The 21,659-nt window shown below is 44.1% G+C and overlaps 1 protein-coding gene across 9 annotated transcripts; it reads left to right on the forward strand.

Moving 5' to 3' along the window:
• Positions 1-468: 468 nt before the first annotated feature.
• Positions 469-21,376, forward strand: Ctc1 (CST telomere replication complex component 1). Of its 9 annotated transcripts, none has more exons than XM_074046898.1 (23): positions 469-557; positions 4,582-4,745; positions 6,885-7,113; positions 7,265-7,476; positions 7,960-8,116; positions 12,775-13,053; positions 13,152-13,280; positions 13,808-14,040; positions 14,152-14,329; positions 14,423-14,623; positions 15,416-15,542; positions 16,120-16,234; positions 16,334-16,658; positions 16,748-16,837; positions 17,076-17,269; positions 18,444-18,532; positions 18,630-18,804; positions 19,365-19,442; positions 19,932-20,076; positions 20,170-20,234; positions 20,473-20,638; positions 20,744-20,870; positions 21,015-21,376. In XM_074046898.1, the coding sequence occupies exons 1-23, from the start codon at positions 525-527 to the stop codon at positions 21,152-21,154; spliced, it is 3,651 nt and encodes a 1,216-aa protein (XP_073902999.1). In that variant the 5' UTR covers positions 469-524; the 3' UTR covers positions 21,155-21,376. The 9 variants fall into 9 exon arrangements, with proteins under 9 accessions (XP_073902999.1, XP_073903000.1, XP_020031140.1 ...); XM_074046899.1 differs by having other exon boundaries at positions 20,786-20,870; XM_020175551.2 differs by having other exon boundaries at positions 17,079-17,269.
• The last annotated feature ends 283 nt before the right edge of the window (positions 21,377-21,659 follow it).

The raw sequence follows: 21,659 nt of genomic DNA on the forward strand, positions 1-21,659 counted from the left end.
TGCTTACTGAGCTGTGGGTTGACTGAAGTATGAAGAGCAAAAGTTTTCACAATTGATCCACATCTTTTCATCAAGTTCTTTAGCCACAAGTACGGTTCAGAATACAGAGATAAATAGAAGGCGGCTCTCAACTTCTGGCGCTCACTGTTGAGTGGGGAAAAGAGCTAAGCAAATAATCAGTGAGTCAAGGCCATCACAAGTATGAATGATGGGCCCTGGCTGCATTAAGAAAGAAGCACTTCTCTGCTTGGAAAAATCAGGAAGGCTGAAAGAGTCTTAGGGGCCCAGGTGTTTGAGCTCCTGGGCTTTCCCACACCATCCCACGTGAAGGAGTGACAGAGATGTCGCAACAGAAGCGACACAGCTGCGACGGGAGCCGCGGCGGTGCGCGCGAGCCCAAATCTGGGTCCTAAAGCTGCTAGGTGGGAGGAGCCCGGCGCCTCGCTGACGTCACAGGCCGGCCCTCCCGTGAGCACTTGCGCGGCGGGCTCGCGCGCTCTCCAGGGGCTGGACGGTGGCGCATTATGGCGGCCTGCGGGCCTCAGGTTCTTACCTCTGTGAGTGATGTTTTCCTGCCCTAGTCCCTTTTTTCTTGTCCCACATTTTCTTTCTTTTCATGTTTCTTCCACCTCATGTCCCTAGCTTCTCGGCCTTGCTGGCCGGGGGTGGGCACGGGACTGGGAGGCCGTACGTTCCTACCTCGCTACCTCTAGTTGTGCGAATATTTTGGTTCATTTATTCGTGGGCGTCCAGTGTAATCCTTAAACATCCACTCTGTGTCTCTCCATCCTCTGTAGGGCTCACCTCAGTGAGAAACCAAGAACAGCTTAACAATGAACTGTCGGTCTGTAGTTTCTTGGAGGAAACCCCTGACACAGCTGTAGGGAAACAGGAAAAGCTTTAGGGTCCCGAAGTGCGTGTAGTAAGAGCTAGCAAAATCAAAAGCAATGGAAGACTTTCGGAGTCGGAAGCAAATACCTGTTGAAAAGCAAGAGCTAGAGCAGGTCTCTGGAAAAGTTCAAGTTCAGTTGGATGGTGGTGGAGGGGGAAGAGCGAACAGTCGTGTGAGTCTTGTTGAGCAGACTTTGGTAATTGGCGAGTGTAAAGCAGAAGAGTGATTGAATGACATTTGAGTTTTAGTTTACTGAAGTAGCAGTGTGGAGAGTTGGGAGACTGCCTTGAAATGAGGTGAGAGGATGGTGGCCCTCCACCGTGGTAGCAGTGTTGAGCTTCCAGAAGTGAAGGCAGAATAGAAAGATAGGGAAATAAGATCTAAAGCCGGTGGCTCACGTCTGTAATCATAGCTATTCAGAAGGCAGAGGTCAGGAGGATCCGGGTTCACGAAGCCAGCCTGGGCAAATAGTGAAACCCTATCTCGAAAAAATCCCATCATAATAAAAGGGCTTGCGGAGTGGCTCAAGGTGAAGGCTCCAGTACCACAAAAAGAAAAAGAAAAAGAAAGAAAGATAGGGGAAAAGGATCTAAAGGTCTACATTTTTTTGTAGGGAAAGGAAAGATTTAAGTAGTGCATTTAGGTTTCAGGCTAGAACTATTTGGTTGAGGATGTTATCTGTAAAGTTAGTGAACATAGCATTAAAAAGTGCCAGAGAGAGGCTGGAGATGTGGCACAGTGGTACAGCTCCTGTTTAGTATGTGCAAGACTTTGGATTTGATCCACAGTACCACAAAATAAAAATAATTTAATAGTTTGATGGTGGTGATGCATACCTGCATTCCCAGCACTGGGGAGGCTGAGCCAGGAAGATGGTGAATTCAAGTCTCAAAATAAATACCAAAAAAAAAAAAAAAATGGGGAGTAGTTGGGAAAGGTCATGGTGGGCATACCTGATGCCTATAGGTTGGTGAGGTAACAGCTTGGTAGAACCAAAGCTCAAGAAAGAGAACACAGCTAGAGCAGAGATCTAAGATCATCTATCAGTTTCTGTTAAAGCCCTGTGATGGATGAGGTAATTGAGGGGGAAGTGTGTAGTGTTCTTAAACTTTAGCTTACACTGTGAAAAATCAATCTGGGGAGCTTTATTTAAAATACATACTTCTGTGCCAGACTTGGTGGCTCATACCTGTATTCCGACCACTCTCAAGGCTGAGGCAAGAGGATCATTTGATAGAGGCCATCCTGTGTTGCATGGAGAATTCCAAGTTAGCTTGGGCTACACAGTGAGACCCTGTCTTATAAAAACAAACCTTGAATTCAGTTTGAGGCAGTGCTACTACTTGAGGAACAAGTAACAGGCCATCAGAGGAATAGGAACTAAAAAAGGAGACTTAGAGAGAAAGATAAAGTGTGAATCTGGACTCTGATGTTGATGAGGGAACTCTGATAATCTGGTATAGTGTCCAGAACTCTGATCATGAATGAAAGGAGAGTGTTTGGTAGAGGTGGGGTAAGGATTAATTTCAGTGGTAGGACTGCCTATAAGAATACTAAAGTTATGTAGACTTCACTGGATTTTCAAACTGCTAAATATTTGCTGAAGCTGGTGGAGTAGTTCAAGTGGTACAATGCCTGCCTATCAAGCCTGAAGCCAAATTTAAACCACAGTACTGATTTAAAAAAAAAAAAAAACATTTTGTATGATGTAAGTGGATACAGTGTAAGAACCTTTGTAAATGCCAAAATGTACCCCTACCCAGCACAGCAATAAAGGACAATAAATAAATAAATTTTTGCTGGCTGTGGAAGATTGACCAGAAGGTTCCAGGTGGCACTGGGGTTTAAACTCAGGACCTACACTCTTGATAGGCAGACACTCTGCCACTTGAGCCATGCTCCCAGCTCCAGAAGGACCAAGGATAGAGCTGTAATGATTTAGAAGTAGCATTGAGGATCAGGAAGGATAAAGGTTCCACTCCTAAGTACTGTTGAACTCTTGTCAGAACTTTTTTGTTTGTAGTACTGGGGTTTGAACTCAGGCACTCAACACGTGCTAGGCAGGTGCTCTACCACTTGAGTCACTTCACCAGCATTCTCTGCCAGAATCTTAAAATAAAGTTGACTACACTGGGAATAGTCCCCTTCAAGATATATGTGGATGCGTATGTATGTATATGTGCATATATATATATATATGTATGTATATGTGAGACAGATATATATCATGCCAACTGTGTGTCCAAACTGTTAAGCATACAAAGGTGATCCATGTCTTCCTTAGGAAGTCTGTGTTTTTATTTATTTATTTATTTAGTGGTACTGGGGCTTGAACTTGAGCCATTCCACCAGCCCTTTTTAATTATGGGTTTTTCGAGATAGGGTCTCGCAAACTATTTCCCCAGGCTGGCTTCAAACCAAAATCCTCCTGATGTCTGCCTCCTGAGTAGCTAGGATTACAGGCGTGAACCACCAGTGCCCAGCCTTATTTTTTATTTTTAAATTTGAGTTAAATTTTTTTTTTTTTTTGGTGGGACTGGGGTTTGAACTCAGGGCTTTGTGCTTGCAAAGCAGGTGCTTTATTGGAGCCACACTTCCAGTTCATTTTCCTCTGGTTATTTTGGAGATGGGGGTCTCACGAACTGTTTGCCCTGACTAACCTCGAACCACAGTCCTCCCAATCTCAGTCTCCCTACCTTGGGAGACTACTACCTTGTAGGCTTATACATGAGTCACTGGTGTCTGGCAAAAAGCCTACATTTTAGCCAAAAAGACAGAACAGGAAATAAATCTAGTAGTATTATATCTTGTATATATTTAGTTTATGGAAACTCAAATGCATATACCTGAAAAAGAAATGATTAAAAATTATACATGGATTAGCGCTAGCAGAGTGGCTTAAGTGATAGCATGCTTGCCTAGCAAAACCACCACCAAAAAAAAATACACATATGTACATACATATATTACACATATACACATACGTATATACATATATATATGGATGCCAGTCTCTCGCTGGTGGCTCATGCTTGTAATCCTAGCTACTCAGGAGGCAGAAATCAGGAGGATCATGGTTTCAAGCTAGCCTGGGCAAATAGTTCGAGACTGTATCTTGGAAAAAAAATCAAAAAAGGGTTGGTGGAGTGATTCAGGCGGTATGAGCACCTGTCTAGCAAACATGAGACCCTGAGTTCAAACCCCAGTGCTGCAGGGGGAAAAAAAAATATAATGAACTTCAATTGAGCATTATTTGGTGGTACTGGGGTTTGAACTCACAGCCTCACACTTTCTGCCTACTTTCAAATGGTAGGCAGGTACCCTACCATTAAGCCACATCCCCACCTCATGTTGAACATTTTAATGATTAGTACAGGTCTGTTAGAAAAGGAGCAAAACCAAAGCTGGATGGCCACCTGCTTAAGGTAACTGTGTGGCTGAGTAAGACTTTTTTCCCCTCAATGCTAAGAATGCATCTCAGGCCATTGTGCATGCTAGGCAAGCACTCTACCAGTGAGCTACATCCCTAGCCCTAGACTGACTTTTAAAGTTTCTTCAGGTTTTAAACACTTTTACTTTTGATGTACATTTCCCATACCATTTGGATTTTTTTTTACTATTCATTTCCAAAAGATTCCTAGTGAGCAGAATACTCAGGAAGATGTTTTAACTAGATCCACTTTTCACAGGAGCAAGCCTGGCTTAAGGCTGCCCAGACCTTCATCCAAGAGACTCTTTGTCCTGCTGGGAAGGAGCTTAATGCCCAGTTGACTGAGTTGGTTATTGATTGTGTGAAGACAGTCTGGTTGTCCCAGGAGAAAAGGCCGGGTTTTTCACTGCCTCTCAGCTACAGGTAAGGAGAGGTGGGGCTTGGCTGGGAGGATGAATTTGGGATTGAGAAAGGACCTGTAGTTAGAACAAGAAGAAGTGAGAAGAGAGAATGGAGAACAAGGTGGTCTAAACGTAGCCCCTTTGCAGAACTCTCCTATGATCCACCTAGCTTTTCTTTTCCTAAAGTTCTCCTATATTGACTTGAGTCAGGTTTGCATAAAAAGGAGAGGAAGAGAGAAGTGAGGAAAATAGAACTTTTGGGAAAAGATCTCTCAAAGTGGGGAGAGAGGCTGGTGGTATTTTCATTTTGTGAGATAAAGAGAGATGTATAACTTCGCCATGTGTAGATTGTTGTGTGTGTTTGTTTTTGCAGTATTGGGATAGAACCCAGGGCCGTGAGCATGCTAGGCAAGTGCTCTAACACTTGAGCCATACTCCCAGCCCTGGATTATTGTTGTTACTATTCTGGATTTTGAACTCAGGGCTTTGGACTTTCAAAGAAGTTGCTCTACTGCTGGAGCTACATCTCCAGTCCATTTTTCCTTTGGTTATTTTGGAGATGGGGATCTCACAAACTATTTGCCTGGGCTAGCCTCCTACTTCAATCCTCCCTTTCCCAGCCTCCTAAGTATCTAGGATTTTAGGCATGGCAGACATGGGCACTAATGCCTGGCAGATTGTTACTATTTTTTTTAAGAAAACCTGAGCTTAGGGTCTTCTAAAGATTTTGGGGCTTTGTTTTGTTTTGTTGGTGGCACTGGGGCTTGAACTCAGGGCCTTGTGTTTGCTAAACAGGTAGTCTACCACTTGAGCCACTCTGTCAGTCCAGATTGTTGTTTATTAAAATGGTGTCTTGCTGTGTTGCCCAAGGTGGCCTCAAACTTGGCAGTCCTCCTGCCTCAGCTTCCCAGGTGTTGGGATTATAGGCATGCCATACCATATCTGGCTCTATTTTTCTACATTTTAGTTTACCTTATTTGAAATATCAAATATTTACTGAGGTTTGAACTCAGGGCCTCATGCTTGCTAGGCAGGTGCTCCACTACTTGAGGCACTCCGCCAGCCCTGGTTTGCCACCATTTTGTAAACTGTACTAGACAATATTCATAAAGTACCACAAGAAAAGGATTTCATGGCCAAATAAGTTTGAGAGACTTTGAATATGGTAACCTTCTCTAGAAGAGTTACAGGACTCATTAACATATTCAAGGCTCTGAAAAGTCCTGCAAAAAGAAACCTGTTCATCTCCTCATAGAACTTACCACTGTCTTAAATATGGGGTATACTTTCCCCATGCATACCTTTATATTATTACTACACATGCATTGATCCCTAAGCAATCTACAATAGAGTTTTGTGTATCTTTAGACTGACTATATAAACAGTACCATACCTTATATATCCTCTGCAGTTTGCTTTTTGTGCTTAGCATTATGCTTATGTGATTTATTCATATTGATATACTAGTTGCTCTATTGTATTCCATTGTGTAAATGGATTTACATTTACATTATATCTTTATCCTTTTTAAAATGATTTTATTAACATATAATAGTTGTACACTGTGATATTTACATATGCGTTTAAAATATATCTTAGTCGAGTTTACCCCCTCCATCATTCTCCTTCTCCCCCTTCCCGCCCTTTCTTTATCCTTTAAAAATAGAAAAGGTAGAAGTCTGTTTGACTCAAATTTGTCATTTCTCAAAGTTACTTGAGCACAGAGTACTTTTCCTTGGTAAGCCCTTAACCTGCATATGGTGGTTTGAGAAACACTTTGCACTCTTTGTGAGATGTTTTTAGGGGAACTGTTGGTGGTATCTATAGTGTTCTCCACACTCACTGATTTTCTCAAGCCCCTCTTGCATTCTACTTCTTGTCTCTGGGCCTTCTCTTGGCACAGCATTGTTCAAGATACTGTTCAGCATAGACTTTCTTCCTGCTTTTCCTAGCCACTGCCAAACCTCTAGACCCAGACCCAATCCTCATTTTCTTAGGCTCTTACCCCAGTCTTTTCCCCTTCAATCAAGCAAACAAACTCGAATCTTAGTCCATGTTCCCCTTCAGCCCTTCTTTGAGCTCTTGGGGATGTATCAGGGTCAAGGGTATCCTCGTAGGCTTGGACTGGCTTTGCAAGACCTCTCTTCTTTTCACTCTCCAGCTTTGTCTCAGTACAGAACCTCAGGACCCACCAGCGACTCCCATGTTGCAGCCACCTGTCCCAGAGCAGTAGTGCGTACCAGGTTTGGGCCCAAGGTTCTGGGCCCAATGGTAACTCACTTTGCCAGGAGCGGCTGTTACTTTTAGGGACACTAACAGACCTATCGGTACAAGAACACAGGAACGGAAGCCTCTATGTAAGAGATAACACTGGAATCCTGGGCTGTGAGGTGAGTAGAAGCAGAAGGTCACGTGCCTCGGGTCCTAACAAGAATGGTGTCTAGGAAGCTAAAAGGCATCTAAGTCTCTGAGGGAACAAATGTAGAGGGGGTGTATTAGATGTTAGAATCCCCATTAACCTGCACTATTGGTCTTTTCTAGCTCATAGATCTAGACCTTTCTTGGTTGGGCCATCTCTTCCTGTTCCCCAGTTGGAGTTACCTTCCTCCTGCCAGGTGGAATTCCTCAGGGGAAGGGCACTTGGAGCTCTGGGATGCCCCTGTGCCAGTGTTTCCTGTGACCATAAATCTTGACCCTCTCACACCTATCCCTGTCCTCTACCCAGAGATGGCATCCCGCCTACTCAGACCCAGGTAACTCTTCCATCTTGCGGGGAGAAAGGAACACTGTGAAACTTGGAGGATAATGGTGATTTAGTGGAGAGAAAGAATGGTTTCAATAGTATTATAAATGTATTGTTCCAAATCAAGGGAACAGTGGGCTCTTGAATATTGAGAATGCTAAGAAAAGAGTTTTGAACTAGACATGGTGGTGCACACCTGTAATCCTTACACTTGGGAGACTGAGACAGGATGATCATGAGTTCAATGCCAGCATACATGGTGAGTATGAGACAAGCTTGAGCTACAAAGCAAAACCCTGTCACAAAAAAAAAAATCCAAGCGGAATATTTTTTAATCTAAGGGCAAGAAGAGTTTGAAGGTTTTCAGAGTGATATCCTTAATTATGGACATTTTATATCACTACTAGATTGTTCTTTACAGTGTAGGGGAAGACATTTGTAGAGAAAAGGAAGGGAAATCAAATGACTTCTTCCTTTCCTCTTCCTTCCATAGAAGCAAGCTCAGAGTCATGCAGCGAAATCTGGCTGGGGAACTGGTTCGATTGAGTGCTCTTGTGAAAAGTCAAAAAAAAGCATACTTCGTTCTGTCTCTTGGTGAATCATCCCAAGCTATTAGCCAAACTGTCAGCCAGGTGTCTATCATCGTGCAGGTGAGGATTGGGATCAAGTCAGGGGCATGCAGGTGTGGAAGGGGTATTAGAACTCCTAATGGGAAAGATAACATCATAGGAGGAACCACATAGGAAAGAGTTGTTTTTTGCAACTGCTGTGGAGGGAAATTTCCAAGCAGTGTTATCTGTGTATAGAGGTAAGTGGTAGACTTTTATCTGGCTATGTAGCCCAAGCTGGCCTTGAATTCACAATCCTCCAATCTCTGCCTCCCCGAGTACTGGAATTACAGGTGTGTGCCACTACACCTGATGTCACATAGACAGCTTTGGTATTGTGCATGGCATTTTTTTAAAAACTGCCACAATGGCTTATTTTTCCCCTGCATTAGGATGATCAAACAAAAAATTCATCTTAGCACCATTAAGACATTGAATATATGTTTTTTGTGATGGGGTTTTGCCATGTAGCCCAATCTGTTCTTGTATTTACAATTCTCCTGTCTCAGTCTCCTGAGGGCTGAGACTACAGCCATCCTGCCTGGCTAAATACATGGATTTAAAAAAAAAAACAACAAAAAACTTTGTACTTATTGACTCTTTTTTTTATATCAAGTATAATTTTTAAATCATTAATTTTGGAAACCATTGTTTTATGACTTATATAATCACCTGAATAATGTTTCAACAGCATTCAAAACAATTAAAGGGCCAGGCACCAAGTGGCTCTCAGTTCCAAGCCAGTTTGGGCAAATAGTTTGAGAGACCCTATTTCAAAAAAAACCCATCACAAAAAAAGACTGGTGGAGTGGCTCAAGGTGTAGGCCCTGAATTCAAACATCAGTACTGCAAAAAAAAAAAAAAAAAAAAATCTGATTATGACTTTTCCTCCTGGGTTAAAGAGGATTTTACATATTTTCTTTATCTTTTATTTTAGTTTTTAATTTTTTTTTCTTTTTATGGTACTGGGGTTTGAACTCAGGGCTACTCTGCTGTCCTTTTTTGTGTTGAGTAGCTTCTTTTTTAAAAAAAATTCTTTTATTATCATATTATCATTCTTCTTTATCTCCTCTCCCTCCATTCTTAGAATAGTTTCAACAAGTCTCATGTTGTGTTGGGTATTTTCGAGATAGGGTCTTACGGAACTATTTGCTTTGGCTGGCTTCAAACTTTGATCCTCCTGGTCTCTGGCTTCCAACTAGCTAGGATTATTGGTGTGAGCCACCTGTGCCCAACTACACATTTTCTTTAAATTATAATGTTTTAGGGAAGGGGGATAAAAGCAAATGATAGAGGGAGTAAATTTTAATTTAAAAGTGTAAACATTTTTGTAAATGTCACAATGTCCCACCAGTACAACAATAGTGTAATTAAAAAATTTTTGTTTAAAAAGATAATATTTTTACCCAGGTGCCAGTGTCTCATGCCTGTAATCCTAGCTACTCAGGAGATAGAGATCAGGAGGATTGCAGTTCGAAGCCAGCCAGGGCAGATAGTTCCGAGAGACCCTATCTTGAAAAAACCCTTCACAAAAATAGGGCTTTACAAGATGAAGGCCCTGAGTTCAAGCCCCAGTACTGGGGGGAAAAAAAAAAGATAATGTTTTAAATCTTTTTTTTAAGTTTTTTATTACAATATATTCATTATACAGGAGGGAATTCATAATGACCATTTCTGTTAGCTTTATGTTGTACATTACTTACATTGCCCCCTTCACCTGTGCCCCCAACCACCTTCTCCTGCCCCACTTAAAAACAATTACAAGAAGTTTCTTTGTTCTATTTCATGTAGGCATATGAAGTCCACCAACTGTATTCCCTCACCTTAATCTCCTTCCTTCGACCTCCTCTCTCCCACTAGTACCCCCCACACACTGTATCTATTTTACAGTCCTGTTTTACATTATTAATATTTCAGTTGATATTAAAGGTGTGTCTCAATGTATCCCCACTGTGGGTGTTCTTTACTTTGGTCCATTCAACACCTTCCATTACTCTCCCTTATCTCTTGACCTCTTACCCACCATTTTTCAACAGCTTTAATACTCACCTTATGTTCTCTACCTTCACAGATATTATGCTTTACAATGTTTGTTTTAAGTCTCTTAGAGACAATTGAAACCTCTGTGAAGGGCAGAATTGGCTCATTCATGTGTTATTCTATGTCCAGGGAAAAAAAAAATCTCTGAAATATACTTGAATTTCCACAAGGTGACTAGAGTCAGTAGGTAATCATTGCTATAAATCCTAGATAGTACTGATGTATAAAACAGTCAGAACAATATAAAGCAGTATGTCAGTTCCAAGATGGGTGGTATTGTCTATAACTGCTATAGCAGGCCAGCTAGAGTTTATTATGTGCAGGAGTTTAAACTTGATTGGGCCTTGAAGGATGGGTAGGGTTTGAATCTTGAAAAAAGTGGAGGATGTTCTGAACTGTGAATCACCTGAACCAAGATTTGCTGAATTGAGCATGTACTAATACTTTGGTTGGTTAGTGGCACAAAAGTGAATAAGATAATGGCTCTTGTCCTCTGGGAACTCTTAATCGGGTATGTGCAGTGGCCATAGGATTGTAAGTCCAGTGGTAGATACATGCATATGCATGAAGCATCATGAGGGGGCAGAGGTGGGCTCTGGAATAAACTTGGGAGGTTGGGGCAAGAGTGCTTCTTCCCCACTCCTCCCCCAGTGCTGGGGATCAAGCCCAGGATCTAGAGTGTGTGTACTCTACCACTGAGCCACACCTCCAACAGGGCAGGACTGCTCTTGATGTGTTTACAGGCTGCTAAAGAAGCATGTTGGAGACATATTGTTGCGACCCCATTCAGGCTCTTCTGTAATAAAGGATAGGCTAGACTTTGAGAAGGGAATAAAAGCTTAGGGTAATTTTCTGTGGTGGGTAGTCAGGGACAGGAATTGCTAAGTAGTGACAGGTCCAGCAGGAGCAAGTCAACATCCATGTTTGGTTCTGGGTGGCATGGATCTGTCTTTCTCAAGTAGGACTTCTGCCTTAGAAAATATCTTGAGGAAATAGATTGGTATGATTGAGTGTATGTAGACTTAAGGGTGAAGCGTAGAGAGGACAGGATTCAGGTCCTGACATTCAGACAGGGAAGGACCTCAGCATCTTATTAAATGAGACGGGGGCTGTGATACTAGAGCTATCAAGGAGCATAAAGGAGAGGGACAGAGAGTGAAAACACCCCTTCCTTCATTTCTTTGCTCATCCAAACCATTATTAACTACTTGTTTTATGCCAAGAAATTTTTGTTTTTGTTTTTTGATGGCACTGGGGTTTGAACTCAGGGTCTTATGCTTGCTAGGCAGACATTCTGCCACTTGAGCCACTCCACCAGCCCTGTCAAAAAGTTTTAAATGAGGCCTCATAAGTATCTTATGACGAGTAGTGATGTCTAAGGTCTGATTGGTAGGATACAACTGATTGTAGAGTAGAAATAGTGGTCTGTGAAGTTCAATGTCTTGGAACTTAGCTGTTCCATTTTTCTTCTGCAACTCCCAACAATGTTCACTCTTCTTTACCCTCACCAGTGTTTTTACTATCCCTAAAGCATACTTTGCTTTTTTTTTTTTTTTTTTTTTTTGTGGTACTGGAGTTTGAACTTGGGGCCTTAAGCTTACTAGGCAGGTGTTTTACTACTTGAGCCATGCCTCTAACCCCCAAAACGTTCTGAATGGTGATGTGATGCCACAAGTGGAAAAGTCCACTCCTGACCTTATGTAATATGGCTGAAATTAAAGCACAGGCACACTAAAAGTATTGTGTTAGAAATTAGTTTCATGCTATATGTATAAAGTATATATGAAACATAAATGAATTACATGTTTAGAGTTGGACTCCACCTATAAGACATCTCATAATGTATATATAAATATTCCAGAATCTGAAAAAAAAATCCCAAATCTGAAACATTTCTGATCCTATATACCCTTCAGGACCCTGTTCAAATTCAACTTCAACTTCATTTACTGGGCGTTCCTGATTATTACAGCCTTTCCTGACCTTCTCTTTCCAAATGTATATTATTTTTGACACTTAATCATATATGGCTCCATATTACTTCTAGAGTGTTCCTTAGAGATTTGAAATATGTTAAAGAGAAGGGAATACTTTATTATACTTCCCTTAACATCTATCCTGATACTTGGTACATAAGTACCAATTCATAGTGATAATGTGTGTGAATGTGGTTTCTGTGTTATGGGGTAGAAGAGGGGAAATGCTGAAAAGGACATAATTTCCTTGATTGACTATTTACTTATTGAAGGAAGTTTTAGAGGTGATTTGTGAGGAAAAGATGAGGAAATATTTGGCATCTCCTGTGAGAGAGGAGAGATCCTGGAAGTTGTGTATAGTTGTACAGGGGAGTTTCATTGTGACATTTACATATGTATTTATGATGTATATTTAAAAAAAATTTTTTTTTTTGGCAGTACTGGAGTTTGAACTCAGGGCCTAGTGCTTGTTAGGCAGGCACTGTACCACTTGAGCCATGCCCAGCCCCTACAATGTATCTTAGATTCTCCCCTTGTGGCTTAAGTTTTAATTAGCAAACATAGAGAAGATCAAGTGACAAGGGAAGACTTATAAGGACAAATTGTGATGTGAAGGGACTTTCAGCAGGGCAGTGTTGTAGGGAGTGTCTTATGTATCACGTTGCCTGCCTCTGCATAAACCAGATTCCTGCCCAGCTGGTATGGCACCAAGTTCTTCGGCCTGGTAGGGCCTATGTGCTGACAGGACTTCGAGTATCCAAGGTCCGTGGTCAGCGTTACTATGTTTGGATGACCAGTCCTTCCTCCCATCTGATGCTGCTGAAACCAGGATGTGTGCAGGAGTTGGAACTGGAAGAACCCTTCTTGGAGGCTGACCCCAAGCCACTCCCTTCACCCAGAAAGTCCCAGGACAGAAAGGGACTAAAGGGTCTTGTCCGGGATTCCAGACTCTTACATTATGCGGTGAGTACAAGAAAGAGATCCTAGAACTCATGGAGCAGGACATATGGGAGAGGAAGGAGATGGTGGCCAACTGCACCTCTGTCCTTTTCTCTTTGCAGGGAACAGTCACTAGTGTATTGAATGAGCCAGCTGGTCTCTATGAGCTGGATGGAAAGCTGGTTCTCTGCCTTGCGTACCAGCAGTTCCACAGTCTCAGGCGGGTGATACGACCAGGGGTATGTCTGGAGGTATGTGAGAAATCAGGGCTGGTGATGAAACCTCAGCAGCTTCTCTTATCTTCACAGCCTGGTTTTTTTTTTTTTTTTTGCAGGTAGGTAGAAACTTCCGTAGCAAAAATACACAAATAGTAATAGTAAGTGTGTGTTGCAGGGAGTGCTTTAGTTAAGAATGATTTGCATAAGAGCCTAGAAAGGAAAGGAGTAGTCTTGGGCCCTGTGAGGAGGGGTTGAGGCCAGAGCAGCTCCTGTACAGAAGAGCCTCCTGACTGAGGGAGAAGATTGCTAAAGCATAGGTGTAGAGTCAAGAGGATCTCAGGCAGCCAGGAGTCACCTGGTCCTCAGAAAGACCAATGAGTTCATGGGAGATGACAGCTGACTTCGGGCTACAGATTCTTTTGGAAGGTGAGGTATAAATTGTGGAATGAAACAGCTAACAGAGGAACTTGTGTTTCTTGAAACCTAAGCAGCAGAAACTGTAGCTACCTCTGCCTGGGGCTGAGTTGGGGCTTCACCTCTGCTTTTCTGTCTTCCTGCAGCTCCGTGATGTTCACCTCCTCCAGTCAGTAGGTGGAGGAACAACAAGGCCAGTGATAGCACCGTGCCTCCATGGCACCATTCTACTTCGGGGCTTTTCTTATCAGAAGCCTGGGACTCGGTCATCCCTCCAAGTTCATGGGGCCTCCTTGTATCAGCACCTGGTATGGGAACGACAACTAGGACTTCCTCTCTATATGTGGGCTACCAAGACCCTGGAGGAGTTGGCTTGCAAGTGAGGAGAATGAGGGTATGGGGTAGGGAGGTGGTGGAAGAGGACACAGCAGGATTCTGAAAGGGACATCATCTTTGGAGGAAGTGACTATGCTTTTTTCCTCTGGTCAAGGCTGTGTCCTTACGTGCTGAGACACCACCAGTTCCTTCAGCATTCCTCTCCTGGGAACCCCAGCCTAGGACTACAGCTTCTGGCTTCCTCCCTGGATGTTCTTGCTCCACCAGGTAGCCCCATTCGGAATGCACACAGCGAGATCCTGGAAGAGCCGCATCACTGTCCCCTCCAGAAAGTATGAAGATATGGGAAAGATGGGATGCAGAGTGAATACCTGAGGATACCTGGGCACAGGAAACACAATCTGATTCTCCTCTCTCCCTGACAGTATGCTCGGCTGCAGATGCCCTATTGTGTCCCCACCCTGGCCACACTGATAAAGGAAGGAGAGCACAGGGCTTGGGCCTCCTTTGACCCAAAGGCACTTCTGTCCTTCCCAGAGACTGCCCATCTGCCCAGCTGCCAACTCAATCGTCGCCTGGCCTGGTCCTGGGTCTGTCTGTTGCCTTGTGCCTTCCACCCAGCTCAGGTAAGGAGGCTCCAGAAGGTCCAGGGGACTTCCTCTTTTTGCCATCCTCATTGCCACTACCTAGTCTGGGTCACTGTCTTTTTTTTTTTTTTTTTTAAAGAAAAATCATTTTGATTATGCTGGTCTTCTAGCTAGACTGCTCCATCTCTACTTTTTTTTTTTTTTCAGTGCTGGGCTTGAACTCAGGCAGGCAGGCACTCTACCACTTGAGCCACTTCACCAGCCCTTTTCTGTATTGGGTATTTTTGAGATAGGGTTTTGCAAACTGTTTGCACAGGGCTGGCTCTGAACCATGATCCTCCTAATCTCTGCCCCCTGAGTAGCTAGGATTACAGGTGTGAGCCACCTGCACCTTGCTGTTCATCTGTTCTTGGCCTCACCAATTCATCCTCCTTAGAACAGCTAGAAAGAGGGATGTGAAAATGTAACTTGAATACAGAATTCTCTTGCTTAAATCCTTTTCATTGTTCTACCAGTGCACATAAAATAAAACCAGACTTCTCATTATGTCCTGTGAGGCCCTGCATGATCTTTTACATTCAACCCCAATTTTTGCCCTTTCTCTCGAGTGCTGGGATTACAGACCTGAACCACCATGTCCAGCTGTACACTTTATTTTCTGCTTCTAAACACATGAATGCTTGTATGTTTTTTCATATCTGTCTTTCCCTCGAGTGAATGTCTTTTTCATTCACTTTGTACTGCTAACATTTAACACAATACTGAGCACATAATAGATGCTCAGTGTTTATTTAATAAATATTTGATACCTTGGCCTTCCTCTTCCTGCAGGTTTTAGTTGGGGTTCTGGTGGCTTCATCTCATAAAGATTTTCTGCAACTTCGGGACCAAAGTGGTTCTCTGCCCTGCCTTCTCCTGGCCAAGCATTCACAACCCGTCACTGACCCACGGCTCATAGGTGTGGAGTTTGGAGGTGGAAAAATGGGGGTGGTAGGGTGCAGGTCCTCAGAGTGTAGAGGGGCCAAGAGGAAGTATCTGCTAAGGCTTGCTATAGATGCTGAAGGGACATGTGTTGATCAGCAACTTTGAAGAAGTTTGGGAGACAGGTATGGCAGGGAGAGAAAAGGAGCAGAACTGATATTCCCAATATCCATTTTTTCCCCTTGACTTCTAACATGAGCACCAGGATTACTTGTGTTTTACATTCATAGTTCCAAAGAACTATGGGGATTTGTAAATAGGGAAACCCTGGGGAGGAAAATTTGTTAGATTTAGGAATGGACATTTTAGGAATTTGTAGAAAAGTACAAACAAGGCCTTTCAGCTTAGGAGGCCATGTACATGTACATGGTATGTTTTCTCCTTGAAGGTACCACCCTTATGGGAAATGGGGGTGGTCAAGTATGGCCAATTCCCTATGTGTGAGAGGAATAGCTCTGACCTGGGATGGGCAGTGAGACCTGCAGGGTGGTCTGCCTCACTGCCCATTACACAGTTCTCTTTTCTTACCAAGATAAAATATTTTCTTCCTCTAGGCTGCCTGGTGTGGGCAAGAAAGTTCCAGCTGGTTGTAGAGAGGGATGTCAGGAGCAACTTCCCTTCCTGGAAGGAGCTGGAGGTGGCAGGCTTCATCAAGAAGCGGCAAGCCAGGTCAGCTTCTTGTGGTAGTGGCTGTCAAGGGCCTAGTGCAGATTGGGGAATGCAGGGCCCAAATCACCCAAGAGGGTCTATTCCTGTCTCTCCCAACAGAGTCTATGTCCAGTTTTTTCTGAGTGACGCCCTGATCCTGCCTGTGCCCAGGACCACTCTTCATTCAGCCACTCCCTCGGCACCTTATACAGAGCTCCCCTGCCTAGAGAGACCCCACATAGTACAGAGCCGGCTATTCTTGCTGTCCCACAAGGAAGCCCTCATGAAGCGGAATTTTTGTGCCCCTCTGGGAGCCAGTTCAGAGATGCCCAAGCCTGCCCTCAGTTTCTGTGTGTCAGGAAGCTGGCTTGGAGGCACCCAGAGGAAGGAGGGGAATGGATGGGGCCTACCTGAGCCTCTGAGAGAACAGAACAAGGATCAGAAGGTAAACTGGGGCTCCAGGCGTCTAGCACCTGACCTTCCATATCCTGAACTCCAAGCTGAGACATAGCACCCTCCTGTTATTCCTCACAGGTTCTCCTCATCTTTCTTGGCTGTTCAGTCCGCTGGTTTGCAGTCTTGCACCCGGGGCAGGTGTATCGACTTGTGGCTCCTGGTGCCTCTGTGAGTGTCCTACCTCAGCCTACCCTTCCCCAGAAAGCTGTGTTTGGGTTGGACTCTGGAATGGGCATGCCAGTGCTGGTCCCTCTAGCTCTAGAAGAGGCTGGCTTTAAATGAGCTAGAAGGTCTGTCTGTTGAGACTCCTTCTTTCAGTGGGCTCCAGGAAGAAAGCAGCAGTGGAGAGTTGTGAGCCTCTCTCTGGTCTGGGCACACTCAAAAGTAGTGTCATCCCATTTCCCAGCAGACACCAGTTTTTGAGGCAGAATGTTCATCCTGCATGTCTCAGCGTCCTTTGGAGTTGGCTGGCTGTGTATCCTGCCTCACTGTCCAGGATGAGTGGACCCTGGAGTTTCACAGCTCCCAGGATGTGTCAGGTGTACTGGGGATACCTGAAGCCCTGCCCAAGTCCTCACTGACCCACCTGCTCAGTGGCAAGTAAATGTCTTCCAGCCCCTGTAGTTAATTTGGCTGTGTTCTCTCCCCCACACTGGTTGGGTTTGGTAAACAGTGCATTCTCTACTATAGTGTTTCTTTAATGCAATTATCTGTTAGAGGAATGATGTCAGTACAAGAGAGAAGTTGTATTTTGTGCTGAGTACTTCTTTCACCATGTCACTGTCTAGAAATGGTCCTAAGAAAAGCATTCTCACATTAAGAAGAATCATTAGTCATAATAGGAGAAACATAAGAAAATATAAGCAAGAAAGCTGAACATGTAGAGAAGGGCCTTCATTTAGTACAAGATGTGGCTGGCTGATGGCTGCAGAAACAGTGATATTTCCTCATGTAAGCTTTTTGGGGTGACTATGAGTATAAATGAGAAATCTACAGAGATGTGAAAAAAAATGCTTCTGAATTATTTTATGAACCAGTTTCCATTAGAAGTGTATGTTTTGAGGGGGTCTGAGCCCCAAGTCATAAGGTTACAAGTAATGAACCAACTGAGGCTGTCAGTGCAAACACAGTGGGCAAACAAGCCTCTGGTTAGGCTTGTGCTTTCAAAGTGATGTAGGCTTTATCATTTTTTTCTTTTTATTTATTTTATTTAAAGGTTATGTAGGCTTCAAATCTCTGTCACAAGTCTGTCTTCCCATACACCTTGTTACTTTTAGGGAGCAGTTTGGCAGAGCATGATGTTTTCCGGGACCTTATATGGGTGTTTTAGCAGACACTGACTTCTTTTCTGTCCTTTGGGCTGGCCCTCTCCATATATATATGTGTGTATGTGTATATGCATATATATATTTTATATGTTTTTTTCATTTGTACTTAGAGTCACCCCAAAAAGCTTACATGAGGAAGTATCATTGTTCCTGCAGCCATCATCCAGCCACATCTTAGGTTATTTTATATATATATATGTATAATTATTATTATTATTATTTTTTTTTTTGTGATACTGGGGTTTGAACTCAGGGCCTACACCTTGAGCCACTCCATCAGCCCTATTTTGTGTTGGTTTTTTTTCGAGATAGGGTCCCATGAACTGTTTGCCTGGACTGTCTTCAAACCACAGTTCTCCCTAATCTCTTGCCTCCTGATGAGCCATCAGTGCCCAGCTCCACTCTATGTTTTTGTGCTAGTCCCCTGTGTTTCTCTTACCTTTCAGCTTCACGGATTCCTTGGTGTCTTTCTCAGCTGAGATTTTGTCACGGATACCATGTGGGCCACCTCTGACTCCTCACTGGATGCAGCCTGGTAATGACCTGTCCTTCAGGGAGAAGGTGTGAAATAGAGTGATGTAACCTTGTAGTCCTGGCAGATCCTACTAGCCACTCCTCCCCTTCATCTGTAGGGAACACTGGGGCCGTGAGAAGGTGTGTGAAGCTAACCGTAGCTCTAGAGACTGCTGACTGTGAATTCCCCCCTCACCTGGACATATATATCGAAGACCCACACTTGCCTCCCCCACTAGGACTCCTTCCAGGAGCCCGAGTCTACTTTAGCCAGCTGGAGAAAAGGGTTTCCAGGTGAAGACCAGTGCTATATGGCCGTTCTTCCTTTCCCTACTGACATGCTTCTCTTGAATATTCACCCTGACCTAACTATGCCATAACGACTCTTAGGTATTTGTTTGTTTGTTTATTTGGGCTGGGGTTTGAACTCAGGACTTCTTACTTGCAAAGCAGGCACTCTACTGCTTGAGCCACACTTCCAGTTCATTTTGTTCTGGTTAGTTTGGAGATGGGGGATCTATTTTAGTTGGAGATAGGGGATCTATTTGCCAGGGCTGACCTCAAACTGCAATCTTCCTTGAACCTCTCAAGTTGCTAGGATTACAGGCATAAGCCACTATGCCATGTCTTTACTATTATTTTTGATACATTAGTCTACTATATATGCCTTCTAGCCTCCTGAGATGTTGTAAACCAGTCCTCCCCTTTTTCTTCCCTCCACTTTGGTAGGGCAGGGGCCAGGCTATGTCCATGAGGGTAAAGGAGTTAGCCAAGCATGTGAGGGATGATTGCTGAGCCTCAGCTCCTCTAAGCTAACTGCTTTCTCTTCCTCATCACTATCCTTCCACTTGCAGATCCAACAATGTTTACTGTTGTTTCCGGTCATCCACTTACACACAAGTCCTGAGTTTCCCCCCAGATACCGCAGTCAGGTCAGTGCTCGTGCCCCATCCATAAACTTTATGGTGCACACGCCACATCCCACTCACATCCCTGGCTCTGGAACTTCTGCCATAACTGCAGTCTTCAATCCCAGCAGAGTGTTTTGAGTCAGAGTTTATTCTGCCCCAAATAAATTGCTGCCCAAAACCTGTCAATTTACCCAGAAAGATTTTTTTTTTCAGTATTGAAAAAAAAAATGCACAATGCAAATATTTTCTTGACTAATGTCTTAGTGTTCAAGCCTGAGAAATAATTGATGACTCTTGGAGATAGGAATGAAAATGGGGGCAAGGGCCCTGGTTTCAGAAATCCTCTGCCTGCTTTTTTCCTTTTTAATACATCATCTTGCTATGTAGTGCAGGCTGGCCTTGAACTCAAGATCCTCCTGCCTCAGTCTCCTAGGTACTAGGATTATAGACATGAGCCATGCCTGGCTTTACTATCTGTATCTTGATCCCTGTCTCTTTCTCTTTCTTTAGTGTTCCCCTGCCCCACATCTATCTGGCTGAACTTCTACAGGGTAACCAGGCCCCATTCCGGGCCACTGCCTCTTGCCATGTCGTTTTTATCTCCAGCCTTCAGCTCCTGTGGGTTTGTGCTCATTGTACCAGCATCTGCCCCCAGGTATTGGGAGGGGGGCAGGCTGAGCTGGGAGTGGAGTGCCAGAGGGATGTCATGGGACCAAGAGGACTTTTCCAACCACTTATTTCATCCTAGGGGAGGTGCAGTCGTCAGGGCCTCACTTGTCCCACTCAGGCGTCTATAAGCCAAGCCAGCATCAGGTGAGCACCCATCACACTTGTTTACTTGTTTGACAGTTTCATCTGTCTGCACTGTCTGGCTCACGGAAATTGCTTGATAAGTATTTTTTGAATGAATGTATGTATGAATGAATGAGGGTGAAATGAGCTAATAAAGACTGGAAACAGTGGGGAAGGAGGCCAGTCTATTTAAGTCTAGAAGACTTAGGATTGGCTGCCTAAGTTTGTTGTGGGGCTTTTTCCTCCTCCCAACTCCCAGGCTCTTGGTAGAGGATGGGACTGCTGAAGCCATGGTGACCTGTAAGGATCATCACGTGGCAGCAGCACTAGGTCTGGGTCCTAGTGAGTGGACCTCCCTCCTAGAGTTTGTCCGAGGGCCAGGGAGAGTGGCCTTGCGGTTTTCAGGGCCTGGAGCCCAACTGGAGGTGAGATGTGCCTTGGGGGGGCAGAGGCTTACCTATTCAGGTTCCTGGGGCTTTCACAGAAGGTTGGAAGTTGGATTCTGATTAATCCTGAGTTTCCCTTTCTAGTCTTCAGCCAGCATCCATGAACCTTTGACCCTCTTCCTCCAGACACTTTGTACCAGTCCCTCCGTCCTGCGCTCCATTGTGCTTTCTTTTGAGCTTGAGAGGAGACCCTCCAATATCACCCCATTAGGTAAGAGTGGTGCAGATAGAGATAGATGTGTCCCAGGGAGGAAGAGGAATGAGAAGTTGATAGGGGATTTCTATAGTTGGGGAGAAAAGTGGTTGGGAACTAAAAACCACATGTGTGGGACATGTGTTTTTCCTCTCTTTCTAGAACCTCCACGGCTACAGAGGTTCCAGTGTGGAGAATTCCCTTTCCTGACTCGAGTGAATCCTAGGCTCCGACTGACCTGCCTTTCTATTCAAGAACCAGAGCACCCTAGCTCTCTGGGGGCCTTTGCTTCCTCCTGTTAATCTGAACTGCGAATGGCCTGAAAGTTCTTCATGCCTTACCAGAAACCTTGAGGACTGGGTTCCAGCTTTCCCCATACTGTAGCCCCTCCTTTGTGATTGAACCAGGGCCCTACATCTATTGGATTCACAAACTGCCACCCTACTATAGTTTCTAACTACAAACTATATGTGCTAGCCTGTGTCTCAGGAACATTTTGAGAACAGTAAATCATGGTGTTGGTAGTTTTCCTATGGTTGGGGTCAAGGCACCTGCACTCACAGGTAGCCCTAAGCACTTGGGTTCTGCCTTGTGGCAGGAGTTGGAAGAACAAAATACTGGGTCTTGTGAGGGTGCTGGTAACAGGCCTTTTGGGTTGTAATAGAACCCTCTGAGGATATTTCTCGCCCACGTTCATCTCTAGGGTTCCATGCCTCCTGATTCTGGTGGCTTACCATCATTCACAATCATTTCAGCTGTATGTTTACTCCCAGGGTCAAAGGTGGAAAATGATTTGGAGAAGAGCTG

Source organism: Castor canadensis, chromosome 11, assembly GCF_047511655.1.
Source record: "Castor canadensis chromosome 11, mCasCan1.hap1v2, whole genome shotgun sequence".
Taxonomy (NCBI): Eukaryota; Metazoa; Chordata; class Mammalia; order Rodentia; family Castoridae; genus Castor; species Castor canadensis.

Coding starts and splice junctions, on each gene's coding strand:
- Ctc1 (XM_074046898.1), top strand. CDS start 525: ATGGCGGCCTGCGGGCCTCAGGTTCTTACCTCT. Junction 19,443..19,931: donor CCCCCAGATACCGCAGTCAG/GTCAGTGCTCGT, acceptor CTCTTTCTTTAG/TGTTCCCCTGCCCCACATCT. Junction 20,639..20,743: donor GGCCTGGAGCCCAACTGGAG/GTGAGATGTGCC, acceptor TTCCCTTTCTAG/TCTTCAGCCAGCATCCATGA.